Source organism: Kogia breviceps, chromosome X (assembly GCF_026419965.1).
Source record: "Kogia breviceps isolate mKogBre1 chromosome X, mKogBre1 haplotype 1, whole genome shotgun sequence".
Lineage (NCBI taxonomy): Eukaryota > Metazoa > Chordata > Mammalia > Artiodactyla > Physeteridae > Kogia > Kogia breviceps.
Window position 1 is genome coordinate 108304035 of NC_081330.1, and position 20417 is coordinate 108324451.

Here is a 20417-nt window from a genome sequence, read left to right on the forward strand (position 1 = left end):
TCCTGGCAGTTTTGGTTTTGTTTCTGTTTTTTCAACAATGGGTGAAGGACTTCTGCCTTCTGTTCTCATCAAAATAATTTGATGCTTTATTTTTTTTTCCTGTGTGAATTCCATAGACTCATCACTCTTTTCAAATACTGACAGTTATAATCAAGGTAAAGCATCTCATTCACTATAAATTGCTTTCTGTCCGAATAGAAATGAAAAGTATACCTTGACCAAATATTTTATACATTGTTCTCATGTATTCATTTATTCTTTTAAGCATATTGTATATATATTTTTCAAACATTTAAAAGTTATTTTTCTAAGTACATTAATGCACATGAGTTAGATCAAGATGAATATGCATTTTGGGAAAGTGTTGACTCTAGAATATTTTAAAGCAGAGCAATTTCGTTAGTGTAAATAACTGTAGAAACTAAGATAATAGTATTAACAGCAGTCCTAACAGGAACTGCTCTCATGAAAAGATCTGGTCATATATTTTTAACATGTTCGTTAATATTTGTGAGTTCTAAAGTTCTTTAAAAATTCTGAAAAATTTGAAACAAGTGTCCTAAAATCCTGTGACATCACAAGCTTTCTGTGATCCAACCTATCATGTCGTCTTTCAACATTCATTCGTTCAACGAGCATTTTTTTTTTTTACAGTTTATGAATGTGGTCCTATGCTAGGAGCTTAGTGTATACCTGCTAGTGGGAGAAATAGACCCATCAGTAGATAACTGTAATACAGTATGGTAAGTGCTGTGTTTGCTCACTGGTAATGAGAGAAGTCATACATCAGCTAATTTAGCCGTGTATACTCAATACACTTTGCTCTCTCACATTATGCTCCTGCTGGAGTGGTCTTCTGAAGCTCTGTGTGTATAAATGCTGTCTGTTCTTCAGGGCTCAACTTAATCTCTACTTTTTTATGGAGCCATTCCTCATGTTCTTACCGTCTCTTAACTAAGGGTAATCTCTTTCTCAGAGTGCACAAGTTTAGAGAAGTTAGTGTATATGTTAGGCCTCTTGCAGACAGGATGTCTGCAGCTATGTCCTCATAGAGAAGTTTTTAACTGAAGTTCGTGGCTTCAAAGGAGATCCGTGAGTCCCTGAAATTTTATTCAGAGTTTCCTGCGTGTGTTTATATGGGAAGCAGGTCTATAGCTTTCATCTGATTTTCATAAGGTTATTAGAACTCACCTTCTTCCTTTAATTTAATAACTGTATGAAAATCAGTATTATAGCATAACCTAAAAATACTAAACGGTACAGTATTGCTATGTAGGCATAGAGGAAAGGGGAAGGCATTTTAGAAGGGAAAAGGCATGAGGTAGCGAAGTCCTGAAGTCAAGACAGACTTTTTAAGGAGTCTTTACAGTTCCCTCACTTAAGCTGAGATTGCTGATGTCTTCAATGTGCATAGGTAGAATAGTGGAGGTGTTTGAACTGTATTTTGCTGGTAATGGGGAAGCAGTGGAAGTTTCCGAGAAGGTAGCTATTGAGAAAAAGGCATATTTAATAATGTAATGAAATTTTCTTCTAATATTGACTAAATACCTAAGTATAGTCAATATCAGAAGTGAGAAGGGTTTTAATTACTTAAGACACATGGAAAATTACAAAGCTGTCTTTAACTGAAAGATGATACTAATGTAAATCACATCTGTGCCTCATTTTTTCCCCCACTCAAAATCTTAATTATATCCTCTGATTGGGGGAGATATTGAAGAACATAACCCAAATGGGAATCCACCAGTGGTGGGTGGGCACTTTGGAGTCCTTTAGGTACTTGTAGAGTATAAACAAATTTTCCTTTGTTTATACTGTATGAAACTGTAGAGAAGACTTTAGAGAATGACTTTGGAGAAGTCATTTCTCTAAAATAACCATATAAACTTTGTTTAGCAACTTCTTGCTGTATAATAATCCCTGCTAAAGCCCTATTGATTTCTTTGTTGTTGTTGGAAGTAGAGAATTGTCTAACGTAGCATAGATCAGTGCTTTAAAAAACAAACAGATTTTACACGAGAACTTCTATTGATGAGACTTTTTTAGAAAAAGAGGGAAGTTAGTCAAACTGCTGCCCTACGCTATAATTTATTTTTAACTTTTTGTTATAGAGAATTTCAAACATACATAAAATAAGCAGAATAGTATAGTGAACTCCTGTGTAGCCATCACCCAGCTTCAGAGATGAGTGGCTCATTGAGAGGTGAGAAATTTGAGTGTGTGATTCCCATGTGTTTCCACTGCCAGGCCTAGAGTAACATAGAAGACTAATAGGAATGTGTGCCTGAAGAACAATTATACATAGTGGTTAAGATCTGGGCTCTCAATGCAGGTGTGAATTTGAATCCTACTTCTTTTCTGCTCCTTCTGTGTCACTCATATATCCTTGGATAAGCAGCTTCCTTTATGCTTGTTTTCTGGGGAGTACCCATCCCATGGGATTTTTGTTAGAATTAAGTGAGATAATACACATTAAACAATTTATACAATGCCCAACAGATAGTATTCTTACAAAATAAATGTTGTTTACAAGATACCAGAGAAATCTGCTTTAGGTGTATGTATATATATATGTATATATATGTATATATATATATATATATATATATATATATACATACACACACACACACATAACACAAATCTGAAATATTTTGGAAAAATTTGATTTCCTTTAAACTTTAGGAACATGTATAACATAAGGGTATATATTATGTAGGAAATTAATTAAGAAATAAAGCATTTAGTCGTAATTCCCTTTTTCTTCATAGAGGCTCATTCATGGCACCATGATGTAGTTGAAAGGGTGCCTACATAGGCTCTGGAGCCAGAATAACTCCTTACTCACTGGTTCTGTCTAACTTCTCTGTATCTGATTTCCCCTACTTATAAGAGGTATATTTTAATATTATTGTCAAGATAAAGAGGCAGTATATGTAAACTGCGTGGTATGAAGTGGGTGCTCAATAAATGGTTATCACTATCATTATCCCACTTGTGTAGGATTATACAAGAGAATCAACTTTTTTGCTGCTAAGCACATATTGCCTCCTTTACGTTTCAAACTAATTTCTTACCAAGTAGTGTATAAAAAAATTGGTTAGAAACCTGTGTGCCTCATGAAACTGAAATGCAGGTTTGTGACCAGCTATATGTGCAGTTGCAGATGATTAGAGGAGCAGTGAAATAACCTTTCCAAGGAGGGCAGAAGTGAAGGATGCATAACGGCCGTCATTTTTCTCAGTCTCCTGTTTGCAAAGCACTGTATTAAATGCTGTGGGAGATGTCATCTCTTAACAACATCTGTATGTGAAAAGACATACATGTATATATCTGTCTGTGAACCTGTACGTGTGTGTGAGAAAGAGGGAGGGAGGGAGGGAGAGGGAGAGAGGGAGAGAGAGAGAGAAAGAAGATAATATAAGACAGTAAATCAGAAGTGCTGGCCAACTAAATGGTAGTGATATTAAGTACTTTCAGAGTTCTAAGATGGAAATGTTAGTTTTTGCTAGTAGGGTTCAAAGGTGGGACACTTTCATGGAGAAGGGGGAAATTTAAGTTATACCTTGAAGGAAAAATAAGATTTTAATAATCAGAGAGCTTCCAGTTACTCCCTCCCACAAGTTTTTCCCCTTCATCCATCTTGTCCTGATTAATTGGGTTTTTGGACCAATCCACAATCCCAGATGCGTAATTGGGGCCAAACCGTGAAAGAACATTAGTGGTCTTCGACCTTGGTCTCTTTGAGACAACTTCTTAAACTAATGGAACAGGTGACTCAAGGTTTTTCTGCCACCTTTTGGAAAAAAGCTTAGAATTTTTTTTACTTGGAAATGTCAGATATAAAACATCCTGGTACTTTACAAATTACAACCAATCCTGAAACCCCCTCCCCCATGAAAATACCGTATACTCTTCGACAAATGGTAGTAATGTTTCAGAAGCAGCTTTTTTTCCCTCAGTCAGAAGCTATGAAGATGGACATAGGAATCTTACAGATAAACTCTTAGTTCTAGTGAGTTCCAGTGGTTCTACTGTCTTTGGAAATGAGTGTGTTGACGAGAGCTTTTTTGTTGTTATAAGCACATTTATAGTAGCCTCGTGAGTATAAAGTGTATTATAATATTCCATACTTAGTTACCGAGCTTCACTATTCAGGACCGCTGTGGCTGAAACATTCCCTTCCCCCCGCAAATACATAGGAAGGATTTGCTCCTTTAGGTACTTGACTTTCCCAGTGATTCTACAAAGAAAAGAATAGGTTCTTTCACATATTCCTAGGAAGACAGCGTCACTCTTTGAAACCCTTGACCAAGTGCTTTATCTTTAATATAAATCCTCAGGTATGTTTTACACTTTTAATATTTAATTACAAGGTGTAAGCATTTTTGCATGTTAACATCACATGGCTTGCCCCTAGGAAGGAGAAAAGAAAAGTAATTCCTAATAAATATTTCACAATGACTTTTTTGTTCCCCTAGCATTCTAAGGGATTGTCGCTCTTACTATATTCTGCCTGTTATATCATTTTAAAAACCTTTGACACCTGCTAATTTAATGGGCATTCCCAGTTATGTCCTAACAGCATAATATCTTGCATTATTGGTAATTAAGATAACCCATTTTGCTTATTTTTCTTCACTTTTGTATTTAGTTTTTAGCAAAACAACATGTTTTTAACAGAATAGGATTATTGTCTTCCTATCATAGCAGATATTTATCTTTTACTTCATGTGGTTGCAATCACCTGAGTAACTGGGTTAATAGCTGTGCTGTGCTGAAAGATTCAGTACCCATGCCTCTGGAGTCTCACCTCTATTTTTTACTGTACATATATGTAAATAGTAAGGCAATTCAGAATCTCGAGGGAAGTAGCGGCTTCCAAAAAGCTTTATTTAACTGAAAAATAGGGCTCTCTTCACATTTCAGAGTCTCATGTATGCCCCTGAAAGACCTAGGGAGTAGGCTGGGCTGGAAAGGTCAAGGCAGAAGGAAGCAGAGTTGGAGGAAGAATGGAATCCATTTGTTTCTGAAATTTTCATGTACTAGATTAATAGCTTCCTTTGATCTAGAAAAAAAAGAAAAAAAGACTTCTATATACGTTTATATGGAAGACCTCTATATAAATCCTGGCTTTATCAATTATGTTTCTTATAACCTTGGGAAAATTATATAACTTCTTTGTGCGTCAGCTAAATTGGGGGTGATCTCAGTACTTACCTGGGAAGATCGTTTTGAGGAAAGAATGAGAGAATTCTGGTGAACATAGTGCCTGACATTTAATAAGCATTAATTAAAATTAGTACTGTTGTAATTTTTACCAGCCTTGACGAGACGACAATCTTGGACGTTGCTTGTTTAAAAGGTTGATTCTTAGTTTCCCTTACCATGAAAATGTAGAGATAAAATATTCTCAGTGCTTCGTGATTAAAATATGGTAGTATTGTATAAGAGAACATAGTGTAGTATTACAGCCCCGCCACATTATATGCAGATTTTGTTTATATGTGGCCATACTGATGTCACCACCTTATTCCTTGAAAAACATACAGGACTTCTTAAACATGCCCTTTAATGGATTAGGGCCATTTTCTTGGTAATAACCAATCAGAACGATTAACGTGAATAGCAGTTCTTAAATGTTGGGCTTGATAATGACTTTCCCACAATTGCTATTTTGGGTCCTTTCTTACTAGCCTGAGGAAATGACAAGATTGAGAAGCATGAACAGACAACTCCAGATAAATGTTGACTGTACACTGAAAGAAGTTGACCTCCTTCAATCTAGAGGTATAGACTTGATTATTTGGTAAACCATAAGTAATAGTGTGGTGTTTTAAGCTGCTTAAATAGCAATCATTTTGGTTTTACAGATATAATGGATAAAAACTCTCTCTCAGAAGATCACAGTCCTGGTAGAGATCCCTCCTTCCATGGTCATAGATCAGATTTGGGTGATCAAAAAATAGTATTACTTTGGCAACTTCATCATTAAGTTCTTACCATTTAGACTGTTTTATGTTGTTACTCTGTATTATCTTCTTTTAGTCATTTACTGTGAATATTTTATAAATTGCTGGGGTTTAATTCTAAAACTTAGTAGATTTATATTATGTGATAGTCATCTAAGATATGTGTAAAAACAGGGGTCCCAAATCAGAACATCAGATTTCTCACTTTAAAAATGAATTTCATATGCGTTTTTTTATGTTATTATCTGTTACATGAAAACATTCAACCCTATCTTAGATATTTTGGTTTTGGGGGTTTTTTTGGCTCTCTTAGAGAAGTGTACTACAGTAGAAGCTCTCTTAATTGACTTTGATTTACCCAACTCGCCAGGTTACAGATATTCTTCATTTTCCTCTGTAAAATACACAGCCAGGAGGCTGCATTCTGGCATGTCTCTGTACTGTTGCTCGCATCAGCTGAACTGTGTGCTTACCAAGAGTCCGTTGTGCCTGTTTTTAAACCCGTTTAAATTACAGAAGTATTGTATCTGGCATAATGTTTTCAAAACTGACATGAATGCGGGAGAAGCTGCTCTTTCTATAAGCCTATGGCTTTTATAAGACTCAAAGGCAAACACTTTATATATATATATATATATATATATATAGGGACTGTGAATTAGATATGGGTGAAAACAACTGAAAAGGGTTACAGTGGAAAATCAAAAATCTAAGAGAGGATTCTCTTCTCAAATGTTCTTAAAATATCTTTTTTGCTCCATTCTAAAATCAAAACAGGGAATTACAGATCAGGGTGCAGCAAACTAGCCTGCTCTCTATGTTTCTGGAAATAGTTTTAGTGGAACATAGCCAGACCCATTTGTCTGCATATTGTCTGGGGCTGCTTTTGTGTTTCAACAGCAGTGGAGGGCTTACAACTGTATTAGAGGTCCACAGAGCCTAGAACTTTTATTATCTGGCCCTTTACAGGAATCATCATAGAAGTCTGGTCAACAGATACATAAAGAAAAGGTCTTGGTCAACGTTAAAATATTGCTATGTTTTTATGTTTTGTTACATTAAAGTTGGCCTGGGCTTCCCTGGTGGCACAGTGGATAAGAGTCCGCCTGCCAGTGCAGGGGACATGGGTTCAAGTCCTGGTCCAGGAAGTTCCCACATGCCGCAGAGCAACTAAGCCCGTGTGCCACAACTACCGAGGCCCGTGCCTAGAGCTCGTGCGGCCCGTGCCTAGAGCCCATGCTCTGCAACAAGAGAAGCCACCACAATGAGAAGCCCGCACACTGCAAGGAAGAGTAGCCCCCACTCGCCGCAACTAGAAAAAAGCCTGCACGCAGTAACTGACCCAACACAGCCTAAAATAATAAAGTTGGCGTGTAATTTTTCTTAAGAATTCCGTTTTAGTCAGCCACCCCTCCCCCCCCACCACTTACTGTTCTTAATTATGGCAGCTAAGAGAGCTTCTACTGTATTTTAAAGTACCCCGTTGCCATTTTAAGGCAAGATTATACAGTAGAAGCGGGGGAACCAAAAAGATACGGAACTCTGTGAACAGTAGACAGAAGCACATTTCCATGTGAAAGTTGAGCAATCTGGTTGGGTACCCTTGAAGTTAATTTTCAGAAGCCTAGGGGACTCTACAGCCTAGTAGCTGTAAGCAACGAAAGAACTACTGTGTGGGGGCTAGACAAACTATTGCTACTATATTAGAAGGTTGCATCAATTTTTTTGCTTAATGTGTTCTTTGAAGCTAAACAAGAAACACTGAAACATTTGCTTAGGATATTTTTAGTAAGCCTTATGGGATCTAGAAATTAGATCATCAGCTGTAACTTAAGTCATTGAAGAGATACATATGCAGCATCTTAAAGCATAAAAAGATCTAATTAATAAATGAAATAGCATAGTGGCTTTCATGAGCCATCGTAGGAATTATTTTCAGAAAATTATTTAAAAATAGCATATCTAAATGGATTAAAAGCATTTGTGTATAGTACCTGCAAGGAAAACTGTTCGTTATTGAGGTTTTATAAACGAAGACCTGTGTTTTTGGTCTCTGTTGGGCAACAAAGAGCTCTTTTTGGTGCTTAAGCAGTTCTGCATCTCCCTTCATAAGGGGTTCAGATATATGCATTTTATACTACATTCTACTCCTCCATCCGGTGGAAAAATTTTATACTGAGTTTTCAGCCTAAATTTTTAAGCCAGAGAAGGAATCTAGACATTTTGGGGGGCAGGGCATTTAGATTAGATACAAATCAGTGTGCGAGTTGAGGAAAAGCAGCTTCATTGTTGGTTTTGGTGAGGAAAACTTTTGTTGGGGGAGAAAATTAGGTCTAGAAGAGATGCGAAATATATTTGAACTATCAGTACCACATGTCATCCTCTGTAAATAAACATGTATACAGTTTAAAAGCTTAACTGGAATTATGCAGAACTGGCAGATTGCAATGATGGGTTCACAGATGTGAAGGTAGGACCCAAAGTTGGCACTGGATCAAAACTGACCTTGCAGGAGTCATGTCAGGAGAAGGGGCTGAAACAGACACTGTATCAGGGAGTGAACATTTTGAGAGAGGTGAGATTGTTCTATCTGTTATTCTGAAATTGGCAGCGTATCATCTTTTATTATTGATAAGTCTGTAGGCAACATTTAAGATTCTCCTTTTCTTGAAGATAGGAATCCCTGAGCTGCTGCTATCATAACTTGATTCATCTTTGTAAATTTCTGTTTAGCTTCTTCCATACTTGAATTTATAATGGATAAAATTTTAAGGTTAATGTGAAAGACATAAACGTGAGCTTTCTCATGGTTCTGTTCATTAAAATCAAAACAAACAGAGAAAACAGTTCAGTCATCCTTTCATTTCTCTTCTTCATTTTCCTCCCTATGTGCGCCACATACTTAATCCTGTGTAAAGAGATGAGCTTTACAGTTAGAAAAATGTTCCTTTAGGTGATACACTGTAGAAAGACACTGAAGTGGTAGTTGGCTTGGGTATTTTCTCAAAATGGTAAAACAGTTTCAGTGGGAGAAGGGTTGGACGTATAATGAGTTTTAAAACCCTGGAAAAACAGTTCCCCTTTTTACATGTTTTATCTCCATATTTTCCTCAACAAAAAATTCAAATAACAGGAGAAAGAATCCTAAATGCCTGCTGATTTTATTTTCTTTATAGGTAACTTTGATCCAAAAGCTATAAATAATTTTTATGACAACATAGAACCTGGTCCAGTTGTACCACCCAAGCCACCTAAAAAAGGTAAGTAGGGAAATGTCACAGATGTCATAGAAATGTATATGAAAATTCCTTGGCAGTTCACCTAAAACGCTGAAGAAATTTCCATTAGAGATAGCATTTTAAAAGTTACCCTATTGATGTTACTGTGGCAATAACGAAATGTCCCCAAACCTTAATTTCTAAAAAGTACTAAAATTAATAACTTCTAAAATTAATAACTCCTAGAGGTCAAAGGTAACTAAAATACGATATACCATTTACTTTTTAAAAAATAACTTGAAAAATTTGTTATTTAGTATAGTTGATTTACACTGTTGTTAGTTTCAGCTTTACAGTGAATTTGGTTCTGTTACAATATACCCATTCTTTTTTCAGATTCTTTTCCCATGTAGGTTATTACAGAATATTGAGTAGAGTTTCCTGTGCTATAAGTAGGTCCTTGTTGAGTATCTGTTTTATATATAGTCGTGTATATGTTAATCACAAGCTCTTAATTTATTCCTCCCCCACCGTCTTTCCCCTTTGGTAACTGTAAGTTTGCTTTTGAAGTCTGTGCGTCTGTTTCTATTTTGTGAATAAGTTCATTTATATCATTTTTTTAGATTCCACATGTAAGTGATACCGTATGATATTCGTCTTTTCCTGTCCGACTTACTTCACTTAGTATGATAATCTCTGGGTCCATCCATGTAGCTGCAAATGGGATTGGTTCGTTCTTTTTTATGGCTGAGTAATATTCCAGCACGTGCATGTGTACCACATCTTCCATACTTTCTTTATCCATTCCTCTGTCGATGGGCATATTTATGTTGCTTCCATGTCTTGGCTATTGTAAGTAGTGCTGCGGTGAACATTGGGGTGCATGTACCTTTTCCAAGTATGGTTTTCTCCAGATGTATGCCCAGGAGTGGGATTGCTGGAACATATGGTAGCTCTGTTTGTAGTTTTTAAAGGAACCTCATACTGTTCTCCACAGTGGTTGTACCAGTTGACATTCCCACCAACAGTGCAGGAGGGTTCCCTTTTCTCTACACCCTCTCCAGCATTAATCGTTTGTAGACTTTTTCATGATGGCCATTCTGACTGGTGTGAGGTGATATGTCATTGTAGTTTTGACTTGTATTTCTCTAATAATCAGTGATGTTGAGCATCTTTTCATGTGCCTCTTGGCCACCTGTATTTCTTCTTTGGAGAAATGTCTATTTAGGTCTTCTGCCCATTTTATGATTGGGTTGTTTGTTTTTTTGATATCGAGCTGTATGAGCTGTTTGTATATTTTGAAGACTACTCCCTTGTGGATCGCATCATTTGCGAATATTTTCTCCCATTCTGGGGGTTGACTTTTTGTTTTGTTTATAGTTTCCTTTGCTGTGCAAATGCTTTTAAGTTGAATTCGATTCCATTGGGGGTTTTTTGGTTTGTTTTTATTTTCATTACTCTGGGAGGTGGATCCAAAAACATACTGGTGCGATTTATGTGCTTTGCCTATGTTTTTCTTCTAAGAGTTTTACAGTATCTGGTCTTACATTTAGGTATTTGATCCGTTTTGAGTTTCTTTTTCTGTATGGTGCTAGAGAATGTTCTAATTTCATTGTTCTACATGTAGCCGTCCACTTTTCCCAGCACCACTTATTGAAGAGACTGTATATTTCCTCCACTGTATATTCTTGTCTCCTTTGTCATAGATTAGGTGACCATAGGTGTGTGAGTTTCTCTGGGCTTTCTATCCTGTTCCATTGATCTATATTTCTGTTTTTGTGCCAGTACCAGACTGTCTTGATTACTGTAGCTTTGTAGTAGAGTCTGCAGTCAGGGCGCCTGATTCCTCCAGCTCCGTTTTTCTTTCTCAGGATTGCTTTGGTTATTCCGGGTCTTCTGTGTCTCCGTACAAATTTCAAAATTTGTTCTAATTCTATGAAAAGTGTCATTGGTAATTTGATAGGGATTGCATTGAATCTGTGGATTGCCTTGGGTAGTCTGGTCATTTATAACAGTATTGAATCTTCAAATCCAAGAACACGGTCTGTCTTTCCGTCTTTCTGTGTCATCTCCGATTTCATTCATTAGTGTCCTGTGGTTTTCAGAGTATGGGTCTTTGGCCTCCTTCGGTAGGTTTATTCCTAGGTATTTTCTTCTTTTTGATGCGATGGTAAATGAGATTGTTTCCTTAATTTCTCTTTCTGCTCTTTCATTGTTCGGTATAGGAATGCAACAGATTTCTGTGTATTAATTTTGTACCCTGCAACTTCACCGAATTCATTGATGAGCTCTTAACAGTTTTCTAGCATCTTTAAGATTTTCTATGTATAGTGTCGTGTTGTCTGTAAACTGACACTTTTACTTGTTCTTTTCCTAATTTGGATTCCTTTTATTTCTTTTTCTTCTCTGATTGTTGTGGCTAGAACTTCCAAAACTATTTGAATAGAAGTGGCGAGAGCGGACATCCTTGTCTTCTGCCTGATCTTAGAGGAAATGCTTTCAGTTTTTCACCATTGAGAATGATGTTTGCTGTGGGTTTGTCATATATGGCCTTTGTGATGTTGAGGCAGGTTTCCTCTGTCCCCACTTTCTGGAGAGTTTTTTATCATACGTGGGTGTTGAATTTTTTCAACAGCTTTTGTTGCGGCTATTGATGATCATGTGGTTTTTATTCTTCGGTATGTTAACGTGATGTATCACACTGATTGATTTGTAGATACTGAAGAATCCTTGCAATCCCTGGGATAAATCCCACTCGATCATGGTGTATGATCCTTTTAATGTGCTGTTGGATTTGGTTTGCTAGTATTTTGTTGAGGATTTTTGCATCTATGTTCATCAGTGATATTGGCCTGTAGTTTTCTTTCTTTGTGACGTCTCTGTCTGGTTTTGGTATCAGGGTGATGGTGGCCTCATAGAATGAGTTTGGGAGTGTTCCTCCCTCTGCTATATTTTGCAAGAGTTTGAGAAGGATGGCTGTTAGCTCTCCTTTAAATGTTTTGAAGAATTCGCCTGTGAAGCCATCTGGTCCTGGGCTTTTGTTTGTTGGAAGGTTTTCAATTTCAGTGATTGGTCTGTTCATATTTTCTATTTCTTCAGTCTTAGGAGATTGTACCTTTCTAAGAATTTGTGTATTTCTTCTAGGATGTCCATTTTTGGGGCATTGACTTGCTTGTAGTAGTCTTTTAGGATGCTTTGTATTTCTGTGGTGTCCACTGTAACATCTCCTTTTTCATTTCTCGTTTTATTGATTTGAGCCCTCTCCCTCTTTAACTTGATGAGTCTGGCTAAAGGTTTATCAATTTTGCTTATCTTTTCCAAGAACCAGCTTTCAGTTTCACTGATCTTTTCTATGTTTTTCTTTGTCTCTATTCTTTCTTTCTCTACTAATTTTAGGTTTTGTTTGTTCTCTTCCAAGTTAGTTCTCTTCCAAGTTAATTTAGGTGTGAGGTTGGGTTGTTTGAGATTTGTCTTGTTTCCTGAGGTAAGACTGTATTGCTATAAACTTCCCTCTTAGAACTGCTTTTGCTGCGTCCATATGTTTTAGATTGTCGTGCTTTTTCTTTTTCATTTGCCCCTAGGCGTTTTGTGACTTCTTCAGTGATCCATTGGTTGTTTAGTACCTGTTGTTTAGCCTCCACGTGTTTGTGTTTTTTGCAGTTTTTTTCTTGTAGTTGATTTCTAATCTCATAGTGTGGTGGTTGGAAAAGATGCTGATATCATTTCAATTTTCTTAAATTTACTGAGGCTCACTTTGTGCCCAGCATGCGATCAGTCCTGCAGAAGAATGTTCCATGTGCATTTGAGAAGAATGTGTATTCTGCTGCTTTTGGATGGAATGCTCTATAAATATCAATTAAGTGCATCTGGTCTGATGTGTCATTTTAAGGCCTGTGTTTTCTTATTGATTTTGTGTGTGGATGATCTGTCCACTGATGTAAGTGGGGTGTTGCAGTCTGCCACTATTATTGTGTTACTGTTCATTTTTCCTTTGAAGGCTTAACTAGCATTTGCCTTATCGAGGTGCTCCTTTATATTTCCAATTGTTATATCTTCTTCTGGGATTGATCCCTTGCTCATTATGTAGGGTCCTTCTTTGTCTCTTGCAACAGTCTTTATTTATTGTAAAGGCTATTTTGTCGGATATGAGAATTGCTACTCCAGCTCTCTTTGGATTTCCATTTGCATGGAATACCTTTTCCCATCTTGTCACTTTCAGTCTGTGTTCCTAGATCTGAATTGGGTCTCTTGTAGACAGCATACACATGGGTCTTGTTTGTGTTTCCATTCAGCCAGTCTGTGTCTCCTTGTTGGAGCATTCAGTCCTTTTACGTTTAAGGTAATTATAGATATGTATGTGCTTGTTGCCATTTTACTAATTGTTTTGGATTTGTTTTTGCACATCTTTTTTCTTCCTCTTTTGTTCTCTTGAGATTTGGTCACTCTCTTTACTGTTGTGTATCTGTTGTAGATGTTTGGTTTCTGATCCCCGTGAGTTTTGTTTTTGTTTTTTAATTTTTATTGGAGTATGGTTGATTTACAATGTTGTTAGTTTCGGGTGTATAGTAAAGTGAAGTATATCCACGCATTTTTAGATTCTTTCTTTCCCATATAGGCCATTACAGAGTATTGAGTAGAGTTCCCTGTGCTATATAGTAGGTCCTTATTAGTTATCTATTTTATATACATACAGTGGTGTGTCTATGTCACTCTCCCAATTTATCCCTCCCCCCCTTACCCCCTGGTAACCGTAAGTTTGTTTTCTACATCTATCTGTAACTCTCTTTCTATTTTGTAGATAAGTGAACTTTTTTGAGAATCCACATATAAGTGATATCATATGATATTTGTCTTTCTCAGACTTACTTTGCTTAGTATGAATGATCATCTCTAGGTCCATCCATGTTGCTTGCTGCCAGTGGCATTATTTCATCCTTTTTAATGGCTGAGTAATATTCCATGGTCTATTATCCATTCGTCCGTCGATGGACATTTAGGTTGCTTCCATGTCCTGGCTATTTGTAAATGTCCTGGCTATTGTAAATAGTGCTGCAATGAACATTGGAGTGCATGTGTCTTTTTGAAGTATGGCTTTCTCCAGATATACGCCCAGGAGTGGGATTGCTGGGTCATATGGTTGCTCTATTTTTAGTTTTTTGAGAAATCTCCTTACTGTTTTCCACAGTGGCTATACCAATTTACATTCCCTCCTTCCTTTGGGAGAACCTCTGCCATATAATTATTTTTCAGTTTGTGGGTCTCCCACCTGGTGCGTATGGGATTTGATTATATGGTGAAAGTGCCCCTTCTACCATCTCTTTGTGGCTGCTGCTTTGCCTGTCTTTTTCGGTAGGTTCCAGTGTTTTTTGTTGATTGTTGTTCGGCAGTTGTTTGTTGCGACTTTGGTGTCCTGGTGAGAGCAGGTGAGCTCAAGTCCTTCTCCTCTGCTATGTTGTCTCCCTTCCCTCAAAATAAGTTGAAACTGTATATATATAGTTAACATTATAAATGTATTCAGCATTATAAAAACTATAGTCCTAAAAGATAATTCTTACAGTGTAATGGGAAGTTTGATCTGCAGTAGATCTACGATTATTTAATTGACAGGCCACCAAAGAATCCTTGTGTACTCAACAGGCAGGCATAACAATTAGATTGGGACTAGGTGTTTTCTCATCAAGGACAAAGTAAATCCTACATAACCAAGATTTGGAGGAATCAGTTCTTTTCTTTTATGTACCAAATGTAGAACTGGCATTTCAGTATCTTAAAAAAGTAATCTTTTTCTTCTCCATTCTTATAATTCTCAAGACAGAGGTGAAGTACGCATTTCGTATCTTAATCCTCTTTGGTTTAAAGAACTCAAGGTAGGTTGATCGTGAGGACATACAATACTGGAGAAGGCCTTTAAAAAGTTACCTAAGGGTGTAACATTTTAGAATCACATCAGACTGATTGAAATGAATTTAAAATTCTACACATATAATGTTACCTAACCTAATTACGTAGTTTGGTTGAACAGCTTTGTGTTCAACAACAGTCAGTACAGAGTGTTTTTTAAGTATTTCATTTAGAGGTAGCAGTGCAGTACATGTTCTTTTTATTGTTTAATACTATTGGGTTGTCCAAACAGTTCGTTCAGGCTTTTCTGTAAGATGTTACAGAAAAACCTGAATGAACTGTTTGGCCAGGCCAATACTATGGATGTTTTGAGTGAGTGCTCTGCATTTAAAATAGCCTACTGCTGTGTGAAAATGGGACGAAGAAGAATCTTAGTAACAGTTTTGTATCTACTAAGGAAGCATGACCTAGTGGTAATCCAGTTAATTGATTCAAGGGCCATGGGAGGAATCACCCTGTTTAAGGGATATGTCCACTGTGAGCCACGTTATTAGCATAAACTCTATGGTCTGAAGGGCCCACCATAATTAACCAGGACACTCCTGTCTCTTGAGAGATTTTAGAGGTTATCTTCCAGGAGCTGGGGACAAAGCTAGAGCTCTCTTTGAGCAAGGCCACATTCTTTACAACAGTTAAAGTAGTGCTTAGAAGGAAATTTATAGCCTTAAATGCTCATATAAGACAAGGAGATGTAATGTCAGTGACATAAAACTCTACCCTAAGAATACAGAAAAGAACAAAGTAAGTGAAAGAAAATACAAACAGAGAAAGGCATCAGAGCCAGATCTTTGGAGGATAAACAAAGTCAGTAAAACTCTCAGCTTGACTGAAGAATAACACATTACCAAAATCAGCAATGAAAGATTAGGTTACCTGTTAAGGGAACGCAGTGAACATCTTTATGCCAATAAACTCAACACTGTAGAGGCAATGGACACATTCCTTGAAAAACGTAGCCTACCAATACTGTGAAGGAGATAGAAATATAACTAGTTATATATGTAATTAAAGAAATTGAATCCATTATCAAAAGTTTTCCCAGAAAGAAAATTTTAGACCCAGATGGTTGCCCCAGTGGGTGAATTGTATCAAATATTTAAGGAAGAGATAATGCCAAACTCTGAGCAAATAAGAGGAGGAAGGAAAGCTTCCGATTTTCTTTAATTCTAAAACCTGACAGACATTACCCACCTCCCCAAAAGAAAGTTACAGATCAATAACCCTCAAAAGATAAAAAATGAAGTAGTCACGATTTAAAAAAAGATAGATAATATATCATGACCAAAGTGGGTTTAGCCTCAGGAATGCAATATTAAAAAAGTAAAGGAGAAAAAGCATACGATCATTCCATTAGATACTGGAAACATCTGATAAAACTCAGCAGATGAGGGCTTCCCTGCTGGCAGTGGTTGAGAATCCGCCTGCCAATGCAGGGGACACGGGTTCGTGCCCTGGTCCAGGAAGATCCCACATGCCGCAGAGCAGCTGGGCCCGTGAGCCATGGCCGCTGAGCCTGCGCTCCGCAATGGGAGAGGCCACAACAGTGAGAGGCCCGCGTACCACAAAAAAAAAAAAAAAAAAAAAAAAAAAAAAAAAAAAAAAAAAACTCAGCAGATGACACGATCATTTGCAAACAAAATCTAAGGATACCAAAAAACAACTGTTGGAATTAATAAGTGAATTTAAGGTCAGGATCCGGAAGCCATATTTATATATATTAGCCAACACTTGGAAAGTCACAATACCATCCAAAAAATGACACTTAGTCATCAATTTAACCAGATATGTACATTGAATATTATAAAACACTGCCAAAGGAAATTACAGACCTAAATAAATAGTAATAAACCATGTCTGTAAATCACTTTTATTAAGGTACCTATTCTTTTCATAGTGATGCAATACCAGTTTTCTTTTTCTTTTTTTGGTAGAAATTATAAGCTGATTCTGAAATTCATATGGAAATGCAGAAGACCTAGAATATCCAATTGGAATATAGATGTTTATCTGAATAATAAGTGTGATAATTAGAGAGAAAGAAAGGGAGACTGAGAAATCTTTCTGGACCAGACTTTGTAGTTAAGCAACGCAAGTGTGTGTGTGATAAGCTCCCTCAGCTGATTCAGAAAGTCGCCCCTCTCCGCGCCCCCCCTTGACATTGGTAACTCAATAGTGGCGAGAGCACTGACCTTGGTGTGGTACAACCTGAGCGCTGGTCCTGGTTGTCTTGGCCATCTGACCTTGTTCAGATCCAGAGAGGGGCTTCTGTACAGGGTTGCTCTAAGAGTCAGTGAGAAGGAGGTATGTGATGCTATAAAAGTGGTTAACAGATCTCAGAAGTAGAACTTTACCTTCATTCTATTCTCGGGAGCCTGAGATGTTCACTCTGCTTTTCTTTTACTCTGATAATAAATGCCTAAGCCCCACGCTTAGGATTGTGGAGCACTGATTGGAATTCCAAAGGTGGGTTGTACTAGAGGACTGCTTATGGGCTCAGAGCTGATTACACAATGTAAGATCTTTCTTTGGTTCTTCAGTCTGCCATTTTTTGTTTTCACTTAATCCAAAACACTACTTACTAACTACCTATAAATTACTAGAAACAGTATTCGCAAGGAATTGGTGTGCCTGCAGTCCATGTGGGGAAGTGTCTGCTAGGCTTTTGCACACACAGGTAACTGGAATTTAGGAAAAGATTGGGGAGTATGTATTATCAGTATATAGTATTACGTTGAGTTGGTTCTGATTTTCCAAGTACTGCTAGTTCTGTCCTTTATAAAATGCTATGGTTTACTGTTACCATTAATGCAATGTGTTCTGGGCTTAGCCTTATAGGGGTGGTGTGCTTTCAACCCAGAATTTTCTAATAACTAACTTCTGCTTAATCTCAGGGAATTGCTAAAGTATAATCTCCCAAATTGTGTGTTCATATTGACATTTAATTAGACTGAGTTTGCACCCCTGACTCACTAGGAAGTGGGAAACTGGTGAAAAATCAGTCATTTATTCCAAGTAGTTAGAGAGGATGGAAAAAGTGGATACAACCTTATCCACTGCTCCGGATAGCTTGTAAGAACAGTATTAAATATGGCACTTGCCTTCATGGGAGAACTAAAGGTAGCATGAGGTAATAGAGTAAATACTCAACTGTGTGTGTTCTGTGAAAGGTCCTTGTGAGCCTGTCCGCTCGTCTAATGAACAGCTTGATCCCTTCTTCCTGGCTTTGCTTCTTCTCATGCAGACTCATCAGACACCTGCACGGTTGAGAGGAAAGCCCGAAGAATTAGCGTGACCTCCAAAGTCCAGGAGGACATCCATGACACCCAGGCAGCCGCTGCAGATGGTTTGTACTTGTGTGCCTGGAGTTTGTGCAAAATGTCCAAACACACGTGTTAACCCACGTAGAGTTCTCATAAGTAAAGGCCAACGTCTTTTTTCCCCTTAAGAAATGACTCTCTACTGAGTTTCTAAGGCGGTGCTGTCCAACAGAAATACAGTTGAAGCCACGTACATACTTAAAATTTTCTGTTAGCCAAAGTAAAAGAGAAAAGTGAAATGACATTTCACTATGAAATCAATGTAAAATTAGTGAGGTATTTAATTTTACATTCTTTCATACTAAATCTTCCAAATGTGGTGTATATTTTACACTTAGAGCACATCTCAATTCAGAGTGGCTGCATTTCTAGTGGCCACCGTATGGGAGAGATTCCTCTAACAATAACAGTATCTAGAAAACAAGGCCAAGTAAATAAATGAAAAACAACTTGAACGTTCTGGACTTTACAATATGTTATCAAAAGCAGATGAGTATTTGAGTATTATGAGAAAACTTTGTACTCTCAACAGAGAGATAACAAGTTCAGGTTTTGCACCACTTTCCCTTTAACATTAACATTTAGGTACTCAATTAAATTTTTTCTTTTAAGATTTCCTCTTAGTTTAATTTCTCCTGTCTTTGAACATCTTTATTGGAGCATAACTGCTTTACAATGGTGTGTTAGTTTCTGCTTTATAACAAAGCAAATCGGCTATACCTGTATCCCCCTATCTCGTCCCTCTTGCGTCTCCCTCCCACACTCAATTAAATTTAATCTTGGTCCTGACCACCCATAGAATTCCTTTCTAAAGATTCTTTTTTTCTCACAAACCTTCTACAACTTGCTATATTCGTATTAATCTCTCCCTTATTTTCTTTCCCATTTAGAAATAACCAGCTTTATGACAAAATTCCTTTCTATTCCCTTAACAAAACACATTTTCATTCCTTATGCATTTCCTTGCATACAAAGATGGTTTTCCTTATTAGTTTTTAGTACTTTTACCTTCATATTTTAATTGGAATTCTTTAACCTTAAAGCCTTAGTTTCTAGCAAAAGCTAAGAAGTAATTGCGAGCTGTTTGCCAATCAGGAAATGCTGGTATGACAAACTATGGACATATCCTATAACCTAATTGCTTTCTTTAATAACCTAATTAATTTCTTTCTTTAGTGGGTCCCAAGACATGTCCAGTGAACTCAAACAGACTTGTTTAGCAGTGTCAAGTTACCAAAAATCTGCAGAAACTGTTCTGTGTAGGCAGTCCCTAAAACATTATTTCTAAAGAGTTCACCTAAAACTCTCATCTCATTTACCTTTAAAGTTTCATCATATCAACTTATTTTTTTGCTGACAAATTTTGTAACAGGAATAGTAACATCTTTTTTGACTTCTAGTCAACCTGGGTACAATAAAAGTTCATGTTGATGACTCTCTATGGTCTGTAAACCAGCAAACTTGTTTTCATTCATTACAATTAATCCTAGATCATGGTCCTGACATTCATTTGGCTTGTTTTCTATTTCTGAGTATTTATATAAGCGCTTAATTTCACTGAAGCCAATTAAATAGAGCTCTTTTATAGACTGTAGGTATGTGGTATTACCCAAATCAACACATATATACATACATCCAAACACGCAAGCAGACACAGAGACCCAGTACTTTCCATGCCAAAAGTTCAGCCATGAACCAGGTACGACGATATGAAACCCACTTTCACTTACAAAAGAGTTTGGATTCAAATTGGGTTTCTGCCACACTGAACAAATCAAGGTCACCTATTTAGATGGTTGAACCTTTGAAATTTGCATTTTAAAAATGGAGTAGACCAGCTAGAACGTTGGCATCTCAAAGGCATAGGAGGAGAAATGCCAGCTTCTCCTAGGTGGACTTTGTTCCTTAAGGCCAGATCCACCCCACCCCCCACTACTACTACAAGCCTCTTAAGATAAATAGGGAATGGTAAAGGATTGTGGGCGTTGGATTGTTCCTGGAGCTACACC

General features: G+C 37.2%; 1 protein-coding gene and 1 long non-coding RNA gene across 3 annotated transcripts in view; one reads left to right on the top strand and one right to left on the bottom strand.

Moving 5' to 3' along the window:
• Positions 1 to 20417, top strand: part of TAB3 (TGF-beta activated kinase 1 (MAP3K7) binding protein 3) — a 101749-nt gene that overhangs the window by 77755 nt on the left and 3577 nt on the right. For both annotated transcript variants that reach the window (XM_059051510.2, XM_059051513.2), the window contains 3 exons: positions 5697 to 5790; positions 9149 to 9232; positions 18333 to 18434. In XM_059051510.2, the coding sequence (XP_058907493.1) occupies positions 5697 to 5790; positions 9149 to 9232; positions 18333 to 18434 (280 nt within the window). The remainder of the gene's footprint in view (positions 1 to 5696; positions 5791 to 9148; positions 9233 to 18332; positions 18435 to 20417) is intronic.
• On the bottom strand, positions 4305 to 18349 carry LOC136793462 (uncharacterized). The gene is made up of 4 exons (XR_010838727.1): positions 18240 to 18349; positions 17281 to 17371; positions 15965 to 16057; positions 4305 to 5068 (listed from the first exon to the last, which is right to left on the bottom strand). It is a non-coding gene; the product is annotated as an uncharacterized lncRNA (long non-coding RNA).